This window comes from Mustela nivalis (genome assembly GCF_964662115.1).
Source record: "Mustela nivalis genome assembly, chromosome: 3".
NCBI classification, from domain to species: domain Eukaryota; kingdom Metazoa; phylum Chordata; class Mammalia; order Carnivora; family Mustelidae; genus Mustela; species Mustela nivalis.
The window spans coordinates 43,193,199-43,217,593 of record NC_139022.1 but is presented as its reverse complement, the minus strand read 5'-3'; the positions used below and the strand labels follow the sequence as shown (position 1 = coordinate 43,217,593).

Genomic DNA, 24,395 nt, shown 5'->3' with positions numbered 1-24,395 from the left:
AAGCCACAATCAGCTCTATGCAGGCTATGTAAGGATGACCCCTGAGAACCACCTGAGGGAAGCTGGAGGCAGCAGGAAGTTGGCGGCTTTTGCGAGAACAAGGAAGCTCTTCAGCCCGCACAGCTTGACAGGCTTAAGCGGCGCCCTCAGAGGGCAGCCTGTCCAGTCCTTATCAAGGCATGACGCTTTCTCAGTATTCCCCACAAAGTATCCAACCTGTGCTTTGACACCCACAGGGACTGAGAGGATTCCTCTTACTGCTCATCAGTTAATAATTTGGCCATCCTTGTGTCCTTGTGAATGCCAGAGAATGCCGGCTGAGGCAAAGCCAGTCATATAAAGGGAATTATCCCTGAAGGGTTATAGTCATGCACTATACACAGGCACTTTATACATTGCTCAGTGAATATTTTGACAAGGAAACAGATTAGGAAGGGAAGAGGAGGATCAGTGAGGTCAAACCCCTTCCCCACCACACATCCCGTCAAATGAGATTCACTTCTCGGTCTAGGAGACCCTGAAACCACACTTTGTCTGTCACACGGGATTTCTGCTGTCAACTGTTAAATGCGATTGGGAGAGTTTCGGATCTACAGATAAGGCAGCCCACGGAGGTGAAGGCAGAATCCCATTAAGCGTCACTTGCAAGAAGGGCTACTTACGGATATATCGTCACTGAAGTCAATCTCATCCAAGTCAAGGTATTCAGGCGCTTCCATTATTCCTCTATGCACATTTTGAGTCAAGTCAAATATTTATAAAAAGCCCTGGGGAAGACAGAGGCAAAAAAGAAAGGCAAAAGGGTTAGCTGTTTTATAACCCGAACTCCCATCTGTATAGAAACAAACAAGAATGAGAAGAGTCACTGGGTGCTAGGGCTGCCTTGGAGCACAGGTCTGCTCTCCGGATGGCCCAGCCTGGCTCAGCTCAGCTCCTCAGGCTCCCCAGGGAGCACCCAAGGGCCTTTGCTTCACCTCACTTCATCTGTGCTTGCGTATTTTTGCCAGGACAGTAACTCAGGTCAGCCGCTTCCCCAGACACCAATATTAGGACTGACCTAGCCGGCACCTAGCACTTACCACACCCTGGGTAAAAGCAGGGTTTTGGGGATGGGGAGCAAACCTCAACATTGTAGGATAGTCACCATATCCCAATGTCTACTGCAGGCATATCCTTGGAAGCTGTGTATGAAGCAGTAAATCCTGGCCCCCCACAGAAATAACCCAAGTATAAGACAGAGACCAACTAACCAACAGTAATGGCTACTTCAGACATTGTAGGATGATGTCCAGTTCACCCCCTGCCCCCCCCCCCCCCCCCCCCGCCCAACAGGATCCAGGCATAAATGTAAACCCCAGGGTTTCCCCCTGGCTCTGGGCTTCTGTCAGTGCTGCCTGACTGTGCCACAGTGACCTGACACAGGCAGGCGTCAGAATGTCCTCCGTCAGCACTTGCCTCTGGGCTGCCTATGGCAATCCTTTAAATCTGTCAAGGAAGATACATCACCTCCCAGTTCGCTTTCCCATCACTTATCATCATCACCATTGGCGGTGGCAGTGTCACCTAGAGATGTCAAGAACAGAAATATAGATCTCCGGGCGGTGCCTGAGTGCACAGCGTCTCCTGCAGCGCCGACTCTGAGAGCGAATGAGATTCCCTTTCCTGTAACTTGTCTTTCTTATTACAGAAACCGTCTTCTGTATTCAGACTTGAGCCTCTGAAATAATATATTCTCTCCTCTTTCCATTCTCTAATCAAGGGGGTATTTTGATGAGACTGAGAAATAAGACGACTAAGGAATGCATTATTGGAAAGTGAAAATAAATCTAAGCTGGTGAAAATGGGTTTAACTAATGATGAAAATGGGTTTAAGGAATATAAGATCAAGAGTGTAAAAACGACTCCTTTTGGAGGCATTGCATTGCTTTCTCATTTTGAGATTTTTTTTTTTTTTTTTAGCTATACAAATCGCTTGATTACAATAAATGGGGAGAAAAAATCACTTGCTATCCATACCTCAAAATCATCAGGTGATTTAATTTCCAGTGTTTCCTTCTCTTCCCACATGTATATACCATTTTTACATTTTTTAACCTTTTTTTTTTTTAAAGATTCTATTTATTTATTTGACAGACAGAGATCACAAGCAGGCAGAGAGAGAGGAGAAAACAGTCTCCCTGCTGAGCAGAGAGCCCAATGTGGGGTCCAATCCCAGGACGCTGGGATCATGACCCAAGCTGAAGGCAGAGGCTTTAACCCACTGAGCCACCCAGGCGCCCCGTTTACATATTTTTAATTATAGTGCATACAGAGTTGATCCAAGAAAGGGTTAGGAGGCTACTACCATGTTCAAATGAGATTATTCATGTAGAATAAATACTAAAAGTTCTTCTGAGTGGCTCAGTCGGCTGAGTGTCCAACTCTTGATTTCAGCTCAGGTCATGATACCAGGATTGTGAGATCAAGCCCTGCATAGACTTCCACACTGGGCTTGGAGACTGCTTAAGATTCTCTTTCTGCCCTTCCCTTCCCCCACTTCCCCTTTTAAAAAAAAAAAAACAAAATCAATTTATATTTGTTATATATATAGTATTATATATCAAGTTTACATATTATACATTAAATTGTTATTAGCATTATATGAATAATTATATAATAATTATATTAGTTATACTAATCATTAATGTTAAATAATAAATACGGATACATGTTATATATTTATATATCTATTACTGTATTTATTCTGTATTTATAAGAAGACATTCTTTTTTTTAAAAGATTTTATTTATTTACTTGACAGAGAGAGAAAGAGAGATCACAAGTAGGCAGAGAGGCAGGCAGAAGGAGAGAGAGGAGGAAGCAGGCTACCTGCTGAGCAGAGATCCCAATGCGGGGCTTGATCCCAGGACCCTAAGATCATGACCTGAGCCAAAGGCAGAGGCTTTAACCCACTGAGCCACCCAGGCACCCCTAAGAAGAGGTTCTTAAGCAAACTGCTTGGAACAAAATTATATCACTTTTCCTCTAATCCTCACAAAGTTTTTTCAGAGAAAAATAATGCACACTCATATTTGCAAATTATACAAAATGACTTTCTATTCCATGCTGGTGGATTCTGAGACAATCCAGACCATTTGGATTCTAGCTCATCAGCAGACAGACTTCCTCCGAATCTAGTTTCTTTTCACTACATCTGCACTGCAGGTTGAATGGTTCACCTACATATTCTATTCCCATGGTCTTGGTGAACACAAGATGACTGTGGGTGTCAGGATGAAGTGCAGACAAAAGGACTATCAGCAGAAACATGGATTCATGGGAGATGAAGCAGGAAATCATGTTTCAAGACTGGGGGTCAAGTGCATCTTTATTTTTTTTTTTAAGATTTTATTTATTTGTTAGAGAGAGAGAGCGAGCACAGGCAGACAGAATGGCAGGCAGAGGCAGAGGGAGAAGCAGGCTCACCGCCGAGCAAGAAGCCCGATGTGGGACTCGATCCCAGGACACTGGGATCATGACCTGAGCCGAAGGCAGCCACCTAACCATGTGAGCCGCCCAGGCGTCCCTCGAGCGCATCTTTAAACATAAGGACATACAGACTAAATATAAAATGCACATGAACATGTCTTGTCAAAGCAAATTCACAAGGAATCATCAAGCCCCTGTTTGAGGTGTTCTGGCAACACATTCAGCAGTATCCACTCTAGAGCAGCCATTCTAATGGGACATAGCCAGTGGATAATATAGAGCATGACATTAAAGTAGACTATCTTCATGGTTAGACTTGGAGATGGTAATGAGATTTCTTATTCCATAAGCCAGAACCCAAGAGTTACAAGAGTTCCAGCTCATGACGGGAAGAGCTGGGTCACTGCCCATATTTATCTCAGTGGGCTGGGTGGTCCAGTCTCAGACAAAGGGAGCCAAGGCATCCAGAACCCTCCTCTCCTCCTAACAGAATTCTACATACGTCCATCTCCTTAAGATGCCTTATTCTCTCTACCACCCAATTCCTCTTGTCTGGTTTCAGAGCGTCTCTCTTTCAAGAGAGAAGCACTTTGAAAGTGCTACATCCTTGGTTATAAAGTGCAGAAATCTCCGTGGTTCACCAACCCAGCCACATTCCTGATATCCATTGCTCCTTTTCAGTAGAGAGTGAGACCACAGGTGTCCCAGTGGGCATTACATTACCTCCACATCTGCCCTTCTGTGGGGCACGTGGCATGCATGGGGACTCCTGAGGAATGAGGGATGAGATGGGAAGATGAAGTCAGCTTAGAGCAGTGGCTGAAAATCATCCAACATGATAAGGGAACTGGGCCGGGCGGCCGGTGGTTTTCTCATCCTGCTCTAGTGACACCGTCTCGTGCACCCCCGCACGCCAGCCCACAGTGGAAACCAGCCGGTCCCCTTTCCCAACCACATGGTCTAAGGGAATACACAGCTACAGAGGGCACACACCGGAGGCCTGTGAGTGGAGTCTGGCCCACAGATGTGATGTGTCTGGCCCTTAACAGTGTTTTTTAAAAAACGGGATGAGTTGCCAATTTGTAGACCTTGGGTGATTTCACATAAAATTCTGGATTTCTGGCTTTGCTTTAAAAATATCTGAGGCTCTGGCCAACACTGATCCGCATTCCCCATGACAACAGTTGGCTGGAGCTAAGCTGCCTCATAGACAAGCATGTGCTCCCCAGTTCACCAGCTTCCCTTCTTCAGCTCCCCTCACTGAGGACCCCTGCCTGGCCTTGAGGGCATGTGAGTGTTTGATCCGTCAGAGGAATTCAGCATTAAACAATAATTCCCATCACCCACCCCCTTCTGGTATGGGTACCTCCTGCCAAATACTGTTTACTTCATTTGTATTCCAAGATCATATTCGTATTCTAAGATTGTTTTAAATTCTCATGCCACAACAGCAACAAGAAAACGTCTTACACACAAATTACCAGCTTGTTACAATTTGTGCTTTCACAAAGCCTCCATTTTCTCGCCTAGGACTAGAAAAAGAAAACCTTCACACACGTCATCAAATGTCGCAAGGTGGGGATTTGGTTTCCTTCACTGTACAGTTGGAGGAAGGAAGGGTTCTTGCTTTGTTGTGATTGCTGCTATAGACTGATGTGGTGCTACTTCGCTGTTGCAACCAGAGGGAAGGGCACAAGCTGTGTCAAGTGCAAGCCCAAAAGAAAACCAAGGCCATCCACCATCTGGCCACAGTAGCAGCTTGGACACAAGAGAGCTAACTTTACACAGGGCCAACAAGAACAGGTTTACACATAGGTGAAAAATACTTTTAGATGAGATTTTTATTGCTGTGCATCGTAGTTGGCCTTAGACCCCTTTGAGATCTCAAAACCCAGTCATTTATAAATTTGCACCGTACCCAGCTTCCATCGGCCCTGACCCTACGAGCTATAGTCACTTGCCCCAGGTTCTCTAAGGTCCCAAAGGCTTTCTTTTGTATTACTTCCCCCCTTCACCCCAATATACCTCTTACAGGATCTGTCTACCTTAGCTACTGTTGACTGACTGAAATCATTCCATTTTAAGCTCAGCTAGGCCTTTCCTTTCTCATCATGGAGGTCAGCCATTTTAAATTTGTTATTCACTTAGGTAGGTAGGTTCTGTGTTGAATATTTTTTTTAAGGGTGGAAAGAGATGAAGATGAAAGCTAGTGGGAGAGTAGAAAAAGGTAAAGAAAATATTTCCCAATGGTTAAGTGCTCCAATTTCAGTAGGAAAAATCTATAGGAAGGAAAATATTAGAGTGTGGGGACATAGGACTAGGTGGCTGGGACCTGTATGCTGTCCAGAAGCTGTTGGTGACACATTACCCCTTCCTTTTGTTGTGCCCGAGGTATTGGGAGAAACTCCACCTGAGCTCCAAGCGGATGCCCAGTCAGAGGAGATAGACAACTTAATGAGCACCAACTCTCCACAAAGTCTGTAGGATTTTTTTTTCTACTCTCATGGAATTTTGATAAACTGCCAAAAACAGAAGTCTCTCCAGTGGCTATTAAAGTGTACAGAAGGGGCTCATGGCCCTAATGGGTCTATCAACACCATGTCACCTTCTCATAAGAGACCTCAGTGATGGCCCCACTGCTTCCTCTGAGGGAAGATTCAGTAGGGGAAAGAGCTCAAAGTAAGGAGAAGTCCAAATGGATTAAAGAAAAAAGGAAGCAAGCAATTTAAAAAAATAGCCTTCCCCTGTTCTAGTATTATGCTGCTCTTCAGGTGATATTTTTTATTTTTTTGTTGTGACTTGAAAATGCAGTCTAAAAGTCATTCCAAATGAAGACTTCCAAAAATCTGTTGGCTAATGGCATCATCAAGTGGAAAAAGCTTGAAAGCCCACAAAATTTCTGTGAGAAGCTACACTCACATAAGGTACACATTCTGGTGTGCTTGGCTCATAAAAGGCTCATGGATTTGTGACTACAGTCACACATTACCTCAGTTGCTCTACTGAAGTTCTTCTTAAAATGAATTGCCTCACTCCCTTTTATAGGGAGTCAGCACGGACTCACTCTGAAGGCTCATGTTACACAGATCTCTCCTTTGCTGCCAAAGTCACTATTGCTCCGTTTACCAGTCGACTACGAAGGCCTGGTGATTAAACCGAAGTTGGGCTTGTCAAAATAAATGAGCAGAGGACTCAAAGTGATGAGGTAATCTCTATCGATGTGCATTACAGTTTCTTTCTTTGCTCTGTAATTCACTGGTACTTGGGAAAACACAGCAGCTTACAGCCCTGCGTGCATGCGCACACGCACACATGTACACACACACACACACACACAACACAAAGAGCCAAATCTGTACTGGGATACATGTTCGGTTTGCAAGCTTACACACAGATACTGGACTTACTTTCTTTAGTATAACAAGAGCTTCCCCCCTCCCCCCCAAAAATCACCAACTAAGTACTGGAAAGCATGGGTGGAAAAAAGTGAAATATATGAAATGTCGTCCCCATTTGGCTCAGTAGCTTGGCTGGCAAGGAAGCAACTCATTCCAAATGTTGGATTCGGTTTCTTTTACTCTTTGATTCAGCAGTGGCCAGAAACACGGCAGTCGCTAAATGCCTGGTCCTGAAGCAGAAAAATGATAGAGGCAAGACATTTCTACTGGCAAGAGGCAACTGAAGGGGAGCCAAGAAGTACACACACAGGGTAAGGCGGAAAGCACAAGCTCTGGAGATTTCATCTCCATCTTCATGTAAGGACTCTCTCTGCGTGTACATTCTCCACACGGGTGTGGGGCGTACGATACAAGGGGACAGAGATAAGAACACAAGCCATTACAGTAAAATGTGGTTCTCACCATGAGAAATGAACCCACAGAAGCCTGAGACACCCAACCCAGACCTTGGAGGCGAGGCAGCCTGTCGGGGGCAGGTAAGGTCTAAGCTGAACGCTGAGGGACAAGGGTGTGAGTGGTGAGGGCAGCTGGAGGGCTGGAGGAGGCGTCCCAGGCAGTGGTGGCAGCATGGGCAAAGGCTGGAAATGCTCAAGCAGCACTTTCAGATAGGCAGATCACATTGATTCCATACCTACTGCTGTTTTTGCTCCCAAGAAGGAGTCTTGGAGGGTGCAGGCCAGAGTGGTAAGCGAGGGTGGTCGGGGGATTATTTCCAAAACCAGAGTGTAAACACAGCACATTTTCTTGGAATATCACATTTTCCAGCTTGGTTGGAGAAAACACAAGTAAATGTTTGCTATCAAACAAGAGACGACATATTGACCCTGCTCCAGCTCCCAGGGAACGGGTGTCGCTCTTCCTGTGTGACTGTCCACAGGAATGGTAGTAAGGCAAAGCTCTATACTGGGGTCTGGGTCTGGTGCCCGATCTGGAACAAACTTTTATACCCAGGGTCCAGGTGTTTCTACATACCCACTCCCGTTTATGTTTCACAAAGGCTCTGAAAATCTTTATAGTTTCTTCAGAATTTCTTTGGTGGAGATAAAGAAATTGAGGCTCAGAGAGGTTCTCTAATTGCCTCACAGACACACAGCCAGGGTTTTTGATGTTAAGTTTGCTTTTCTCCCTTATTCCAGCTTGCCCCAAACTGTAGGGGTCAAAGTAATACTTTGCCTGTATCAGACATTTGACTTTTTTCAAGTCACCTTTAATTTTTTTTATCTGACTTTATTTATTACAACTCTGTGAAGAGGTAGAGTGTGTGTATCACGAATTGTAGTCATTTCCTTTCTGTTTCACAGATGGGAAACACACGAATGTTTTGGCCCAAATTAAGTACCACTAAGTAGGAGAAAAGAAGCTCAGACAAGCCATTTCCCACTAATTCTGGGACTCTACTGGTTTGCCCTCTGGATCGTTCTGAAACATGCGTATGCCTTTGAACCATCTGGGTCAGAATTCCATAGACATCCCTAATTCTTCATTGTATCACTTTGGGGGCTTACAAACTGTAATGCCAAGAAAACAACCTTTTTGACTCGCCAGCAGAATCTCAACAGAAAAAGAGTATATGGATCTTTGCGCACCTAACATTTGTTACCCAAAGAGGTCCCTGAACTGCTCCATAAAACAATATGTTCCACAGCGTTTTGGTTTAATATTTTGACTTCAACTTCAAAGAAAACAATGATAAATGTCTTTTCTGATGTCTTATTAAAAAGGCAAGTAACTGCTGGGTCATTGGATAAAGAAGATGTGGTATATATACACAGTGGAATACTATGCAGCCATCAAAAGATATGAAATCTTGCCATTTGCGACAATGTGGATGGAACTAGAGCGTATCATGCTTAGTGAAATAAGTCAAGCGGAGAAAGACAACTATCATATGATCTCCCTGGTATGAGGAAGTGGTGATGCAACATGGGGGCTTAAGGGGATAGGAGAAGAATAAATGAAACTAGAAGGGATTGGGAGGGAGACAAACCATAAATGACTCTTAATCTCACAAAACAAACTGAGGGTTGCTGGGGGGAGGGGGTTTGGGAGAAGGGGGGTGGGGTTATGGACATTGGGGAGGGTATGTGCTTTGGTGAGTGCTGTGAAGTGTGTAAACCTGGCGATTCACAGACCTATACCCCTGGGGATAAAAATATATTATATGTTTATAAAAAATTAAAAAGTTTAAAAAAAAAGGCAAGTAACACAGCCCTCTGTTGGAAAACCTCATTCTGGAGATCAGCACTGCTCTGACAAATCCCTACAAAGGTTGGCCTTTTGGTAGTTTAGAGCTCTTGCTTATAGTTTAAAATTCTTGCAAATGATTTGCAGGTCACTTCATTATTTCTAAAATCTAAACGCTGACCATGAACCAACTTCCAAAGGTTTTAGAGCTTGAAAAGACTTCAGTGGTTAAGCCTAGAGAACGAGGTACTTTTAAATTATGGTGTGTGTGTGTGTGTGTGTGTGTGAGAGAGAGAGAGAGAGAGAGAGAGATTTTAAATAAATTTATTATTTGAAAATCTTTTTGGAAAGAGGAAGAAAAAGAACCATACTTAGAGGAGCTTCACAAGACAAGAGAATGTATAACAGAAAAGAGTAGAGACACACCCGTAAACGAAAATATTATACTGTGTTTGGTTCTGGATGTCCCTTCTTATGAAGGTCAGAGGCAAACTGTTATGTACCAAGACAGAATAAGGAAGTCAGGACAGCTGGGGTTTGGAAAGCTGTCTCATGTGGCACAGCCAAAGAAGCATCTAAGGTGGAGAAGAGAATCTCCTCTCCCTCTATGACCACAAAGAGCCACCATGTAAAGGCAAGATTTAATCCCAAGGGTTGATTTTAGAGAAGTTTTGGGGACACCAATCTCAGCAGACTTCCTCCTAATGGTAACTGGAATGGGCTTAATGGAGCAGGCTGCTTTATGAGATCACAACCACGCCAGCAAGAAATTGTTCATCTAGAAGTTTGGAGGGATCCTTCGAGGGTGAAAGATGGGACTCCCATATTTGTAAGGAGGAAGAGACAGCCTCCTAATACAAAGATTCTATGTGGTGTGAGATGGTAGTGGGAACACCCTTAAAAGCGGGGCAGGACCTCAGGACAGTCTTGACCCATCTGGACCTCTCACCTCAGTGCTGCCATGACAATCTCTGTCAAACTTCCCTCGACCTGTCTCATCTACCACCCGGATCCCACAAGGAATGTGAAGGAAATATGGAGATTGAGAGACAGCAAGAGAATTAAAGAGAATTAATTTTTAAAAGAGAACTGTGATGTTCATTCAGTGAGAATATGATTTACTCTCTGTTGTAGATAAAAACTTACCAATTCTACAAGGACAAACCTATAACCTAATGAGGCCCAAACAAAAGAAATTATCCAGGAAGAAAAAGGAAACATTTCTAGCACGGGGAAGTTGAGCCTGGACGTTAGCCAGTCGTGTCTTCCACCGGCTTCTGGAAAGGAAATATGGAATAGTTTTGGAACTGGATCCCTTGCTCTGTTATGTATAGGAAACTATCCAAATCCAAGTTCCAAATTTTTGGCGCACCTGAAGCGGTCATGCTTTACTTCTGATTTTGCAAAGATTGTTTGATTTCTACAGTGGATTTGCTTGGCAATTATTATTGAGGGTGGATGGAACACAGATGACAATCTCGATTCCTTTTTAGGCGGAAGTAGACATAACAGCAATATGCACGAAGAGTGTTCAAGACTCTATCAGGAGTCGGCCATCTTGGCTGAGTTCTCCTCCCTCCCAGCGTTTGTAAAGATTGAACTCCTGAGCAGCCTTAAACCAGTGTTCTCCAAGTTCAGTCCACAGGAGAATCCCCTGTGGAAATTTATTAAACCCCCAAGGGTTTCTGATTCAATAGGCTTGGGTGGGGGCCTGGGAATTTTCATTTCTCACAAGTTCCCGGGTGATGCTGATTCTGCTGGTCCCAGAACCGCACTTGAGAGCTGCTACCTAAGATCGATAGCTCATCCCAGCCCCAGCTACATCTGCACTTAATTAAAAGATGGTGACCTCTTCCCCACATCCTCCATGTCCACAGCTGTTAACTTCATTATACAGGATCCATGCCTAGTGCCCTTCTAATTAAACTGCCTCCATGGACTCCACTGAGCATTTCCCATGAAGACCACCCAGAAAACTAGAAGACCTTAAGTCTCTGTGTGTGTGTGTGTGTGTGTGTGTGTGTGTGTGTGTGTGTGTGTCTGTTTTAATTCCCAGTGCTATACAAGGGACAGACGCCCGCCTACAAAACCCTACAGAATTTAGGCCTTGGTTACTTTAAAATTTCTTTTCTCCATAGCACTTCATGGCAACAAAAATGTTCTCAGTTTCTCCTGTTAATGAGATCCAGGTTTATAATTTTAGATGCAGCCTTTACAGAGCAAGAATCTCAATACAGGGATATCCAGTCACAAGAACTACAGTATAATAAACCCCATGTCTACTAATAAAGAAGGAAAATGAAAAAAAAATATATAAGCATCTAATGAGAATTAGCATAAATTCCAATGCTTATAACAACATGTACACATCGTAAGATATCTAAAATACTCCCTGAATCTGAAGAAGTCCAAATGGCTATACTGGCTCCCTGTAAAAAATAAAATCCTGGCCATGTTTTTTTTTTTTTTTTAAGATTTTATTTATTTATTTATTTGAGAGAGAGAGAAAGAAAAGCTAAGCAGGGAGGAGGGGTACAGGGAGAGGGAGAACCAGCCCCCCTGCCCCGCACTGAGCAGGGAGCCTGAAGCGGGGCTCAACCCCAGGACCCTGGGTTCATGACCTGAGCCAAAGGCAGATGCTCAACCTACTGAACCACCCAGGCATCCCAATGGCCATGTATTTTTAATTAATTGTGGTTATAAAATACTTATTTTTATTGAATCCAAATCCAGAAATCAGATTACTATGGAGATCTCATCAATTCCTCCAATTAAAATGTACTGACTTAATAACCAAAAGAGGAAATAAACTCTCTGTAAAGTGAGTGACTCTTTTTTTTCTGAAGAAGAGGATAGTCTAATTTGTAGGTAATTAAGCAAGCTTAGCTCAGTAACCAAATATTTGCACATCGATGCATACACTCACAGGATGATTAAGCAAGCACTAATTCTTTGATCCAATGCTTTCATCTACTCCTAATTTACTGAAGACTCTTAAAGGAAAATGAATGCAATCTGGTTCCCACTTAGATGAGGTACTATGACTAATAGTACAAAAATTGAACACTGCATACTTCATGAATGATTTTCAACACGTGGCAAAGCATGTTAAGAAAAACATAGGATGGAAACACAAGATTAGTATCAAGTACCGATAACAATTCAGCGAGGAAGTATCAGCCTTAACTTCAACGATACCCTGTTTTCGAAAGCAATACCTGGCCGAGGGTAAATACTTATTATTTGTTACATAGAGTTTATTTCCAGACTGTGACCCTTGGTCGCTCACTTTGGAATTTCTACATTCAAAACCTCAGTCTTGTCCCCAATGACAAATGTCCTAATGACTGTTCTTTAGCTTTTAAAAACTTCGTGTTCATGTTACCTTCTTGCCATTTCCCCCGGAGCTCTGCTTTCAGAGAGGAGGGGGTCTTCGAGCCCCTTTGCAAAAACTGTCTAGTGATGATGGCTAGGGAAGCCTCAGCTGCACCTTCCCAGGCCAGGGCCCATTTCCCAGGGATGAAAAGCAAGTTCTTGAAAATGATGGTTACCAGAGCGGAGTGAGTGGGAGGTGATGGTTGAAACAGATGATGGGGATTAAGGAGCACACTTGTTGTGATGAGCGCAGGGTGATGTATGGACCTGCTGGACCACGCTATCATACACCTGAAACTAATAGAACACTGTATGTTACCTATACTGGAATTAACAAAAAACATAATTAAAAAAAAATAAAAAAGAAACTGAGTTCTTTGCCACTAAGCATAGGGAGAAAGAATAACCTCTCCAGGTGGAGGTGTGGGTCTTTCCTCTCTGGGACCACAGAAGGATACGAACTTCATTCTGTAGTGCACCAACATGAGCAGGAAAGGACTCAGAGCTGAGAAGCCTGAAGAGAGAGCTGTGAGAACAGCTGGAAAAAAGACACAGGCTGCCAAGTCTTTTAAGAAATAGACTAAGATAAAGTGAGAAATCCAAAGTGGAGTGATCAGCCACATTAATAAAATACTGAACTTGGCCCCTCTAAGGATTTCAACTTCTGAATCATCATCTCCCATCCAGATGTCGCCATATGTCATTTTCTTTCTTTCCAAAAGGAGAACAGACATCCAGAAACAGACAAAGACTAAGGTGGCTAAAGGAAGAATATCAATCAGAGCTAAAAATATTTTCCCATAGTAAAACTCTACCTGCCGGTTTCCATAGTCAATTAGACAATCCACGTAAATCCTATTAGGAGACAAGGGGTCTGTATCATTTCCTGCACTGTGGTGCTCTGATTTTCTAGCATACAGTAAAACCGGGAGGTACGCTGCCAACCCAGCCCCCGCAAGGGCACACAGCACCTTCCAAGAACGTTTCGGATGATCGGGGTTGGGTGCCTCACTCAAGGGGTGGACAGCGTGGTAAAGCTTCCGGTGGTAGAATAAGGCAAAGTGCAACACGAACCAGATGGCCAGCAAGGTTGTCAGGGAAGCTGTGAAGTGCACTACTTTGCAGCCTGCAGAATCCAACATGAAACCGGAAGAATAAATTATTTTCAGGACATTCACCACCAAGTTTTTCAGGAGGTGGACAAACACAAGGCTGAAAATCAGGAGGAAGGACGTCTGTAAACGCCCGGTGGTACACTTCCTTGTGGAATAAAATAAACACACGTTTCCAACCACACTCACGAGGATTAGGAGGGCGCAAGCAACGATCTCAAGCACGTCGGCAGATGGCTTCATGGTCAATGACCAACTGGTTATCATGGATATCTTCTCTTAAGTCATTAGGTGTTTGGAAAACGTCTTAGCGAGGAGACCTGGGCTTTTTAATCCACTAGGCTGGCAAAGCCTGTTGGTGGCAGAATATCAACTCTGATCATCCTAACAGTTGTGAGGTGTCTGTGATAGCGTCCCACTGGCTCCAGCGATGATGGGCGGCGGAAAACAGAACAGCTTTCCAAGGGGAGTCTGTTTTATCATCTCCGGGGACTTAACTGCGATGAGAAAGTTCCAGGTGTCCTCACTTAATTAAAGATTCTTGGAAATCTATTTATAGCTACCATAATGCAATTTCCTAGATAGCACGTGGTATAGTTTTTGACAACCATAGGGGAGAAAATGACATTAAACTTGGGATTGCAAAGGAAAGGTGGCCAGTGGTTGAATTGACTGTCTGCTCATGGAGAAAAAAAAAAAAAAATCAAAGAAATGAGGTATCTGAATAATAAGGTTTCCGAATAACAAAATGACCAATGACCAATGATGGTAACAAGGCAGCTTCGTGAGGTATGGCGGTTTTCTAGTACCTCTACCATTTTTACAAAGCAGGAATACTATGATCTACCCCGAAGATCTCATGGCATTGTTGACATAATGAAGGAGATGTTAGGGAATATTCTCAATTACAGTAGGGAGGGTAATAAAAAAGGGAAGGAAGGAAGGGAGGGAGAAGAGAAAGGAGGGCGGAAGAGAGGACATGAGGAGGACACTTCCATAAACATGGGCATTATGTCCATGACCGAATTTCCCAACGATTGCTTAAAGAAACATTCTGATCGCTGGGAAGTGATTAAGTGGACCTGTCCACTTCCCCATCCCCCAGTGCACAGAAGTCTGCAAAAGACTTCTGTCCTAGGAATGTCTGGAGTGTAAAAGAGCAAGGGCGGAAGAATAGCGCTGGAACACGTCGCTCAAGAAATCAGCCATTAGTTCATTCCTGGATGAATTCTGTTGGCTAAGTATGTAATAATGCTCTGTGCTGGGGACAAACGACTTTCCCTCCACTTCTACATTCTGCTGCCAAGCAGCCCATTCCATACGGTCCCAGCTCATGCTTCAGTCTGCCTCAGTGGTTTATGGGGCCCAGCCTGCCCTCACTTGAGCAACCACACACAACCAGCTTCATGCTGGGAGTTTGAAATTGGGTACGCTGCGAGTACTGACACCACATAAATGATCAAATGCTTTCGATGAGGGGACAGGATTGTATACTCCCTGTATCTCTACTAGACTAGAACAACGCTGGCCTGAGCAAAAAATCCAGATCTGGGAGATAAGAGATGGGCAGATTATCTATCTAAGGATTAGATCGGTATTTGGTACTCACCAAATGCCTTCAGTAGGGATATGTGTAAAAGGTTTATGGCAGCGTGCAGGTGAGAAAGCTTCCAGAGGCTGAGTGGGAAGAGAGTGGTGTTTGGGGAGCTGACCCTTCCTATTAACCCCCTTATCCCTAATTGGTTCCTAAGACAGATAGAGCCACCTCAGAATCCTCACACTACATTTTTCCTCCCTGAAACATATCCATTAACTCAGCATTATTTACACTCCGTCAAACAGCGCCCCTTAGTTTCTTATGATGTTAGTAATAACAACACTGGTAAAAATAACAGTAATGACACAATCACAAGGCTCACATCCACTAATATTTCTCTGACACCAATTTGAGCCAGACACCATGTTGGTGTGTTCCTTTATAAATTGAATCTTATTTAAAACCTAAAATTCTTGTTTTACTGAGTAAATAGAGGAGCAGTCTAGAAAGTAAATTGCTCAAAGCTACTGAGTAATGGAGACAGGAATCAACGCCACATATGAAAGATTCCCAAAGCCCTGGCTCTCAGTCACTATCTCCACACGTGCTGTCAGACTATGGATTCTCTGTGGACTATTCTCTATCTTCCCCAAAGGCTTTACCATAGACATTCCCACCATGGAACGCCTCTAAGCAAATCCTTTAGAGAAGAGTCTCCTCAGGTTTATAATATAAGTCATGCAGATTTTTAGAGGCAATGGTTTTCCCTCCTCCAAGGCTACACATTTCAGGAACTTAGACTTCCAGATCCATAAAGATCTTGAAATATTCTGTACACTGGTCCCTGCTGCCTGACTGGAACAGAGAAAGTCTCTCTCCAGCACTAGTGAGCCACCCCCCACCACCCCCCACCGTACTCCTGATTTGTGTTTAAAGAGGCACAATGACCACCTGGGATGAATTTGGAGAGCAAGGAAGAACTGCCCTAAACAGACAAAATATAGTCATGAGACCATAATCATAATTCAAGATTTGATCTGGGGATAATACACTAAGAAACTGTCTATGTGACGCCATTTCTCAAATATGCCCAAATAGTAACAATTGATGGCCAATAACACTGACTTTTCAGAGCTGAGGGCTCAGGATAAAAAAATGTTTTATAAACCCCCACAGTCCCCCAAAATAAAGGCTTACATAAACATTTTTTGGTTTTCAAAGGATTAGCAAACATGCAATACATTCCTTTGCTTTAGAGCAAAAGTGTAAAACGTACCATTTTTTTCTCCCCTTCAGGGCTATTTCCATACTAGAAAACAGCATTCATTAAAATATAAGGGGAGTAGGGGCGCCTGGGTGGCTCAGTGGGTTAAAGCCTCTCTGCCTTCGGCTCAGGTCATGATCCCAGCATCCTGGTATTGAGCCCTGCACCGGGCTCTCTGCTCAGCAGGGAGCCTGCTTCCTTCTCTCTCTCTGCCTGCCTACTTGTGATCTGTCCAAAAAAGGGGGGGGGGTAGTAAACATTTTGGTGAATATTGTCTAGATGGATGGATAGTACTCTTCTTACCGATGGCACAGAAGGGCTGAAGAGATGCCTTCCTAAGAAATCACATGGCTGAGAATGTCCACTGCCCCTGTCCCTGCCTTTGAGAGGCAAAAAATGGTCTAGTCATGTGTAATATGTTGTTTATATATATATATATGTAATATAACAGAATATATATGAATATATATGTAATATATGTAAGACAACAGAATATATATACTGTATTACATATACATACACACATTAAATATGTTAGGTCATTTGTCCTAAGATATATTTTACAGGTAATTATTAATTATGCATAAATAATGCATCATACAAGATAAACTGGTCACAAGGACAAGAATAAGACATTCAGAGAAAGGGACTCTCGTGGGCATGGCTATTTTTTTTTTTTTTTTCATTCTCCAGTTCATAAAAAAGGAAAGGGGAGCTGGGACAAGTGAAGCGCTTGCTGAAACTGGCAACAACAGGTGGATACGTTCCAGACCTCTTGCTTCCAACAGCTCTTTCCAAAAGGGAAGCAAGGGGGAAAAAATGCCTGAATTGTGAGGCAGTGGTGCTAAGAAGCCCGGGGGCCAAGTCCAGGGAGGCCCAATGGCTGCAGCAAGGAGCTCCTGACTGCGCAAAGCCCATTTCACAGAGGCAGCATGGGGCCAGTGCAGTGCAGAGCTGGGGAGGGCCGGCTGCAAACCCGCATATTCCACCTGGGGAGGTAATGGTCACGTGTGCATTTCAAGGAGGGAAGGGAAAAAAAAAGGTCTTCCTTTGGAAATGCATCACTGCTTCTGCCAATTCAGCCTCACTGAGGTCACTGGAGAACTGAGGAGTTCAAAGGTTCTCCACGGCTTCCATTTACTTTGGCGTTAGATTTAACAGGAAAAGAAAGAAGGGGGGAAATTTATATGGCCCAGGCTGTTTTCCAAATCACAAACTGCTCGAGTTAAGCTCCCAATCACATGTGGAGCGGTTCAGATGTCAATGCTTTCCGTGTGGCTTAGGGCAATCTAGGTTTCCTCAAACACACATATGCAGTTCTAATATTAAAGACTGGGATTCAAAAGTCTCAAAGTACTTTGGGTTTCCCTTGATTAGAGACTGCTGTTACTTTAGGCGATGTTGGTTCGGAGGAGGAAAAAAAAAAAAAAAAAGAATACACACGGCCTTCAATTGGACGTTAGGTTCTCACAGTAGCGCTAAGATAAACAAACTTCGCAGGCTGAGGGAAGGGCATTTATTCCTTTAAATTGAGTATGTAATATAAATAAATGTCTTCTAAGACGAGATGCCTGAAACTTGATTCTAAGTCTGAATCTATACAAGAGCACTAATTTATTTCAATGAAGATCCGTAGAGCGCATATGGGGAAAGGCACGCCTTCTGAAAAGCCGGGGCTGGTCTAACCAAGCAGCATAATTCACTAAGTCACAGAAAGCTGCTGCTTGAAATTGTCTGATTTGTCCACTGGCCAAGAGCAAATTGATATTTGCATTTTTATATAGAGCAAAATGGAGAGGATTACCAAATCTTTTGCCTTGTAATCGATGGCTGCCTGAAGTTCTGTTCAATTCTCTATAAGGCAGTGATTTCGTGACCAGCCCGGTAGGACTAAAACCCCCTAGCTCCAAATTAGAAGTGAATGGAATGGAACTTCAGGCTGGTTGGGGTCAGAGCAATTAAATGGTAATTGCCTTTTAGAAACATTAATGTTGCTAATTATATTAGTGCGCTAAGTGCTGGGAAATGTGGGTAAGAGCTCTAGGCCACTGGGGCGGGGAAAGGCAGAGAAGATTGATTAAGGCTGGCACTGAGCTGGGTCCTTCACACACAAGTTTTCTCCTGAAATCCTCCCCATAACCTACAAGGTATTATTAGCTTCAATAATCCCGAGTAACCTGTCCCAGCTGGTTCCGGATGAGACATCCCCAAATCAGGAATCCCCTAACGGCAGTGTGGCTCCACAGAGCACTGGGTGGGCAGGGCCTTGAGACAGAACAGGGAGAAATACTGGATTTAAAGGCTCAAAGAAATTTGGGAGCAGGGAAAGAGGAGAGAATCTGAGAACTAGGCCTTGATGAAAAGTCCACAAGTGTAAGGCCCCCAGTGGCACCGTTCCTTGCTGTATGTGGATCGGAAGAGCCCAGGGTTGAAAGGCTCTGTGGGCTGAATCTGGGGAAGGCATGACATGAGAACACAGTAGCCTGGTTGTCGGTGGACAAGCTACCAAAGTAAGAAGGGACCAGCTTTCCGGGACATCGGGGAGTTGCTCTGCCCCTCAGTGCCAGAGGTGCCAGAGGAGAGGACCCCTGGCTGTCTGGGGTGGAAAGGCCTAGTCAACCAGAGAGTAGTGTGGAGTGGGGCTGTATCTATCTGACACTCTTCAGGCCAGGCTATGAGAATGCCTGGCTTCAGTCATGAATGGATCGTGAAAGCTTTGTGGAGGCATAGCTGCTCTGAGTCTCAGGCTCCCAGTGAGGAGTTTCCAAGACACAACGAAATATATCTAGCCGTGTGTGTGTGTGTGTGTAAGTGTACAAATGCATACAAATGCATACAGCTAGGTTTGTATGCATGTGTACATTTTTGTTGACTCCCAGCTCTGGGGCGATCACAGGGTCAGTGAGATTATGAACCTAGTCCAAAGGTGCTCTACAACCACGGGTGTTCTGAGTATTTATGTCCTAAAATCATACAGTCATGAAGGTGCCTTCAGCTTGTAAGTGGAAGGGGCTACATGGGTTCCTGGCTGAAGGCTGGACTTCTGGATGCACAGTTTTCGCAACATAGGGCTAAGTTCCTCGGCAAGCAGTTGCAGAAAATTCCCCTGACCTTCTCCAGGCCCGACTCCAGCCCTAAGACCCTGAGTCTCTGTCTCTACTAAGTTCTTTAAAGATAAAGCCCATCTCTGATTGTATGGCACCTGACCACACACCTCCTCACGTCCCACCAACACTACACATAAGATGCATCCTGGCTCTGGATTCCACCCCATCTTTTCCCTCCTCTTGTCCAAACTTCTCAAAAGAGGCATCTACTTTCACACTTGCCACTTTCCCATGTTCTTTGACTTAACTCCCCATGTTTGAGTTTCTACTGCTTTTTTTTTTCCCCACTAAAAATGCCTTAGAACAAGATCAGCTCCTAAATACTAAATCCAATATCCCATGGACCTGTCTGACATTCTTTCTATTTTTCCACCACAGCTCCAATATTCTGCTCCCTGTGTGTCCAAAGTCTTGGTCCACATCCCACTTAATGACTGACCCCTACACATACAGCCAGCCACCTGCTCTTTGATATCACTCCTTGGCTTTCCCACAAGTCTCCGACTCAAACAACCTGACTTGGGATACCATCCTCCTTTGCTCAGCTAGGGTTAGAGACTTGCACTGGAAGGCACAGTCATCCTAACTTGAAGATGGTAACAGACCTTCTTTGTTTGTCCTTTCAGCCCAAGGAGTGGTGGTGGTTTCTCTGCCTTTACTGATCTCAGGACAGCTCTATCTTGCATAGTTTGGAATTTCAGCTCTTCCAGCAATGAAGTAACCAAAGCCCTGTTTTGGAATATCTATAGTAGTTTCTCTTTGTTGTTGTTGACCAGTTCACTGTGTTTAGCTTTTAAACAAACATACTTTGAAAGACTTTCGTTGGGAGTGACTTGGGAAGTAACTCCTAAGAAGTGTCCAAGTCTGTACCTGACATCAAGTTCAGAGTACCTCCCTGCCTTTTCCTCTGTGCAAAATTCCTGAGCAAATTACATTCAGCACGTATAGTAACTCAATACTATTATCTGCTCATGTATCTGTCTCCTTCATGATAAGATCCTTTGTCTTGTCCACCATAAGCCACAGTGCTCAGCACATACTGTGGCATATGGAAGGCACTCAAGAATTTATTGGATGAGTAAAAAGTCCACTGAATGAAGCAGTGAAACCAAACAGGGTTATTTTTGTAAGAAGCTAACTTTAGTTTAGCCACAGAAGGCACACAAAATTTTCTGTACCAGCATTAAGGAAAGTCTTACCACAAAACAAATCATAGTTTAATATAGTTAAAATAAATATAGGGCATAATTGCATTTTGGGGAAGGGCATGTATGATAAAATCAAAGTCATTATTCCAAAAAACTTAGGGTTCATGGTTTGAAATAGTTTACAGAGAGAATTGGAGAAAGTAAGAAAAAGATGGAGATTTGACAATAGTGAACTTACCAAAAAAGGCTGACCAGACAAGGGTCAGGGGAGGGCAACAAAGCAGGCAGGAATCAGAGGGGGGGGAAAGCCACCAGTAAGAATGACCAGTTCTTCTGAGAATCATTTTAAGTTCAAACTCTAGTCTCATTCAAATGTTTTACGTTACCTCTTTTTACTACTATTCTCTTTTGTGTTTCCTTTCCTTGGTGAATACCACCGAAGACTATTATTTTTAAAATTACTGAATAGAAAGAAACTTCCTCAAGTTCATAGTATTTACAAAACTTTGCATCAAGCAACAATATCCTTCCTCACCACTACTTTTCAACATTGTTCTGCAAGTCTTACCTAATGCAACTAGATGAGGGAAATAAAAATTTATAGAGATTGGAAAGAAAGAAAATTGTGTCCATTTAGGAAATCTGAAAGAATTGACAGAAAACTCCTAGAATAAGCAGTTGCGGCAGGGCTGCAGGATTAGGATGTAAGGCTAATATGTTACATATGTACCAGCAACGAACAAGTGGAATTTGAAATTAAAAAGACAGTATTACTTACATTAACACCCCTAAAATGAAATACTTAGATATAAATCTAATGAAGTATGGGGTGCCTGGGTGGCTTGGTTACTTAAGTGGCTGCCTTCAGCTCAGGTCATGATCCTAGGATCCTGGTATCGAGTCCCACATCAAGCTCCCTGATCAGTGGGGAGTCTGCTTCTCCCTCTTTTTCTGCCCCCACCCTGCTTGTGCTCTCTTGCTTGCTCACTGTCTCAAATAAATAAAATTTTAAAAAGTATTTAAAATCTAATAAAGTATGTACAATATCCAAGGAAGACTACAAAATACTAATGAACAAAATTAAAGAACTAGATAAATGGACAGATAGTCCATATTTATGGATAGGAAGACTCAATTTTGTCAAGATGTCAGTTCCTCCCAACTTGATCTATAGATTCTATGCAACTACAAAGAAGACTCCAAGAAGTTGTTTTGTGGGTACTAATGAGCTAGTTCTAAAATCTATATGGAAAGGCAAAAGACCCAGAACAGCCAACACAATACTGAAAGAGAGGAAGGAACAAAGTTGGAGGACTGACATTACCTGACTTGAAGACTTATTATTAAACCATAGTAATCATGATAGCGTGGTACTGGCAAAGAGAATATACAGATCAACAGAACAGACTAGTTAGCCCAGAAATAGGTCCACATGAATACAGTTAATTAATCTTTGACAAAGAAGAAAGGCAATACAATGAATCAAAGGTAGTCTTCTCAACAACCAGTGCTGGAGCAACTGGATATCCACATGCAAAAAACCTAATCTATGGAGAAACCTTATCCTTCATAAAAACTAATTCAAGATGGGGCGCCTGGGTGGTTCAGTGAGTTAAGCCTCTGCCTTCAGTTCAGGTCATGATCTCAGGGTCCTGGGATCGAGTCCCGCATCGGGCTCTCTGCTCAGCAGGGAGCCTGCTTCCTCCTCTCTCTCTCTGCCTGCCTCTCTGCCTACTTGTGATCTCTGTCTGTCAAATAAATAAATAAAATCTTTTAAAAAATTAATTCAAGATGGATCACAGTGAATGTAAAATGCAAACCTATGAAACTCTTGGAAGGTAACATAGAGGAAAACCTAGATAACCTTGGGTACGGTGATACTTTTTAGCTAAGACACAAAAGGCACCATCCATAAAAGAGATCACTGATAAACTGGACTTCATTAAAATTAAATACTTCTGTGAAAGGCTGTTCCCAGAGAATGATAAGACAAGCCCCACACTGGAAGAGAATATTTGTGTAAGACATGTCTGAGAAAGCACTGCTGTCCAAAATGCCAAAGCACTCTTGAAACTCAAGAAAACAAAAAGTAAACAACCATTAAAAAATGGACCAAAGATCTTTAAAGACATCTCACCAGAGAAGATATACAGATGGCAAGTAAGCATATGAAAAAATGCCCCATATCATACGGTATCAGTAAAATGACATTCAGATAATGAGATACCTCCACATACCTACATAGAAAGGCCTAAGTCCAGAACACTGATAATACCCAATGCTGGCAAGGATGTAGAGCAACAGGCACTTTCATTCACTGGTGGTGGGAATAAAAAAGGTACAGCCCTACTGGAAGACAGTTTGACAGTATGTTACAAAACTAAGCATATTCTTACCGTGAGATCTAGCAGTTCTACTCCTTGATATTTACCCACAGAAGTGGAAAACAAGGTCCACACAAAAATCTGCTTGGGGATGTTTGTAGCAGCTTTATTCACAATTCCAAAACTTGGAAGGAATGAAGATGTCCTTCAGTAGGTGAATGGATAAATAAGCTAGGGTACATTCACATAATGGAAAATAATTTGCCACTAAAAACAAATGAGCTCTCAAGCCATCAGAGGACATGGAGGAACTTTAAATGCGTATTACTAAATGAAAGAAGCCAATCCAGAAGTCCATATTCTGGCTGATCCTAACCATTTGACATGATGAAAAGGTGGAACTACAAAAAATTCAGTGGTTGCCAGGGGTGTGAGGTACCGGGAGAGGGATGAGTGGCCAGAGCACAGAAGATTTATAAAGGAGTGAAAACAGTCTGTATGATTCTGTAATTGTGGATACATGTCATTATACAACACCAAGAGTGTAAGAGAAAAACCATGAATTTTGGATACTTAGGATGTGTCAACGTAGGTTCAACAGTTGTTAACAAATGTGCCACTCCGGTGGGGGATGTTGGTAATGGGGGAGGCTAGGCATGTATGGTGGCCGGGGGTACACAGGAAATCTCTCTAGATTCCTGCCAATTTTGCTGTGAACCTAAAACTTTTCTAAGAAAATTAAGAAGTACTTAGAAACATAGTGATTGCCTGGCACAATCTTATCAGCTTACAAATTAAGGAAATTACAACTAAAATTGCTTAAGGCCTAGTACAACTTCCTAATGGTGTGTTGGGAGGAGAGAACGTATCTCCTGAGTTGTTCTGCCTGCTGCATATTTTCAATTTATTGAAAATTAAATAAATAACTAATAGTAATACAAATAAATGAAATAAAAACAGTGGGCAAAATGTATTTTTTGACATTAAAGCAACATGACCTAAAGTTGACTGCTACCCATACATACATTTACACCAAAACACCTAATGAAATCATTAGCAAAATATCCATCGAGACAGGGGGTCCCATTCTCCTCACAAGCAGGCATAGGACATGTTGATCCAAACAATACGTTTTGAATACAATTTTCTAGACCATGCATCCAAAGTCTCACATCTACATCAACACCCGAGTAAGAAGTTGAATACAGATATTTTCTTTATTAGATATATTTTACGTAGTGTCTCCTTAGGAAAATGTTCAGCTTCAAACCATTTTAAATTAATCAAGAAACGTTCTTTAACTCCTCATCAGTTCCCAGTACTGTTCTAGGTGTTATGGAAAATCGGGCTTTTGTTTTCTTCCTTCCTTTTCCTTCTGTACCTAAATCATGTTGGGATTCTCAATTTCAATGCCCATG

At 42.9% G+C, this 24,395-nt stretch overlaps 2 protein-coding genes across 6 annotated transcripts in view; both read right to left on the bottom strand.

Moving 5' to 3' along the window:
* Positions 1 to 24,395, bottom strand: part of SNCAIP (synuclein alpha interacting protein) — a 157,054-nt gene that overhangs the window by 80,502 nt on the left and 52,157 nt on the right. For all 5 annotated transcript variants that reach the window (XM_082724878.1, XM_082724880.1, XM_082724877.1 and 2 more), the window contains exon 2: positions 663 to 767. In XM_082724878.1, the coding sequence (XP_082581004.1) occupies positions 663 to 719 (57 nt within the window). In that variant the 5' untranslated portion in view covers positions 720 to 767. The remainder of the gene's footprint in view (positions 1 to 662; positions 768 to 24,395) is intronic.
* On the bottom strand, positions 12,869 to 13,840 carry LOC309860989 (uncharacterized protein; the record flags this gene model as incomplete). Its single annotated transcript, XM_082723389.1, has 1 exon — positions 12,869 to 13,840. The coding sequence occupies one exon, from the start codon at positions 13,838 to 13,840 to the stop codon at positions 12,869 to 12,871; it is 972 nt and encodes a 323-aa protein (XP_082579515.1).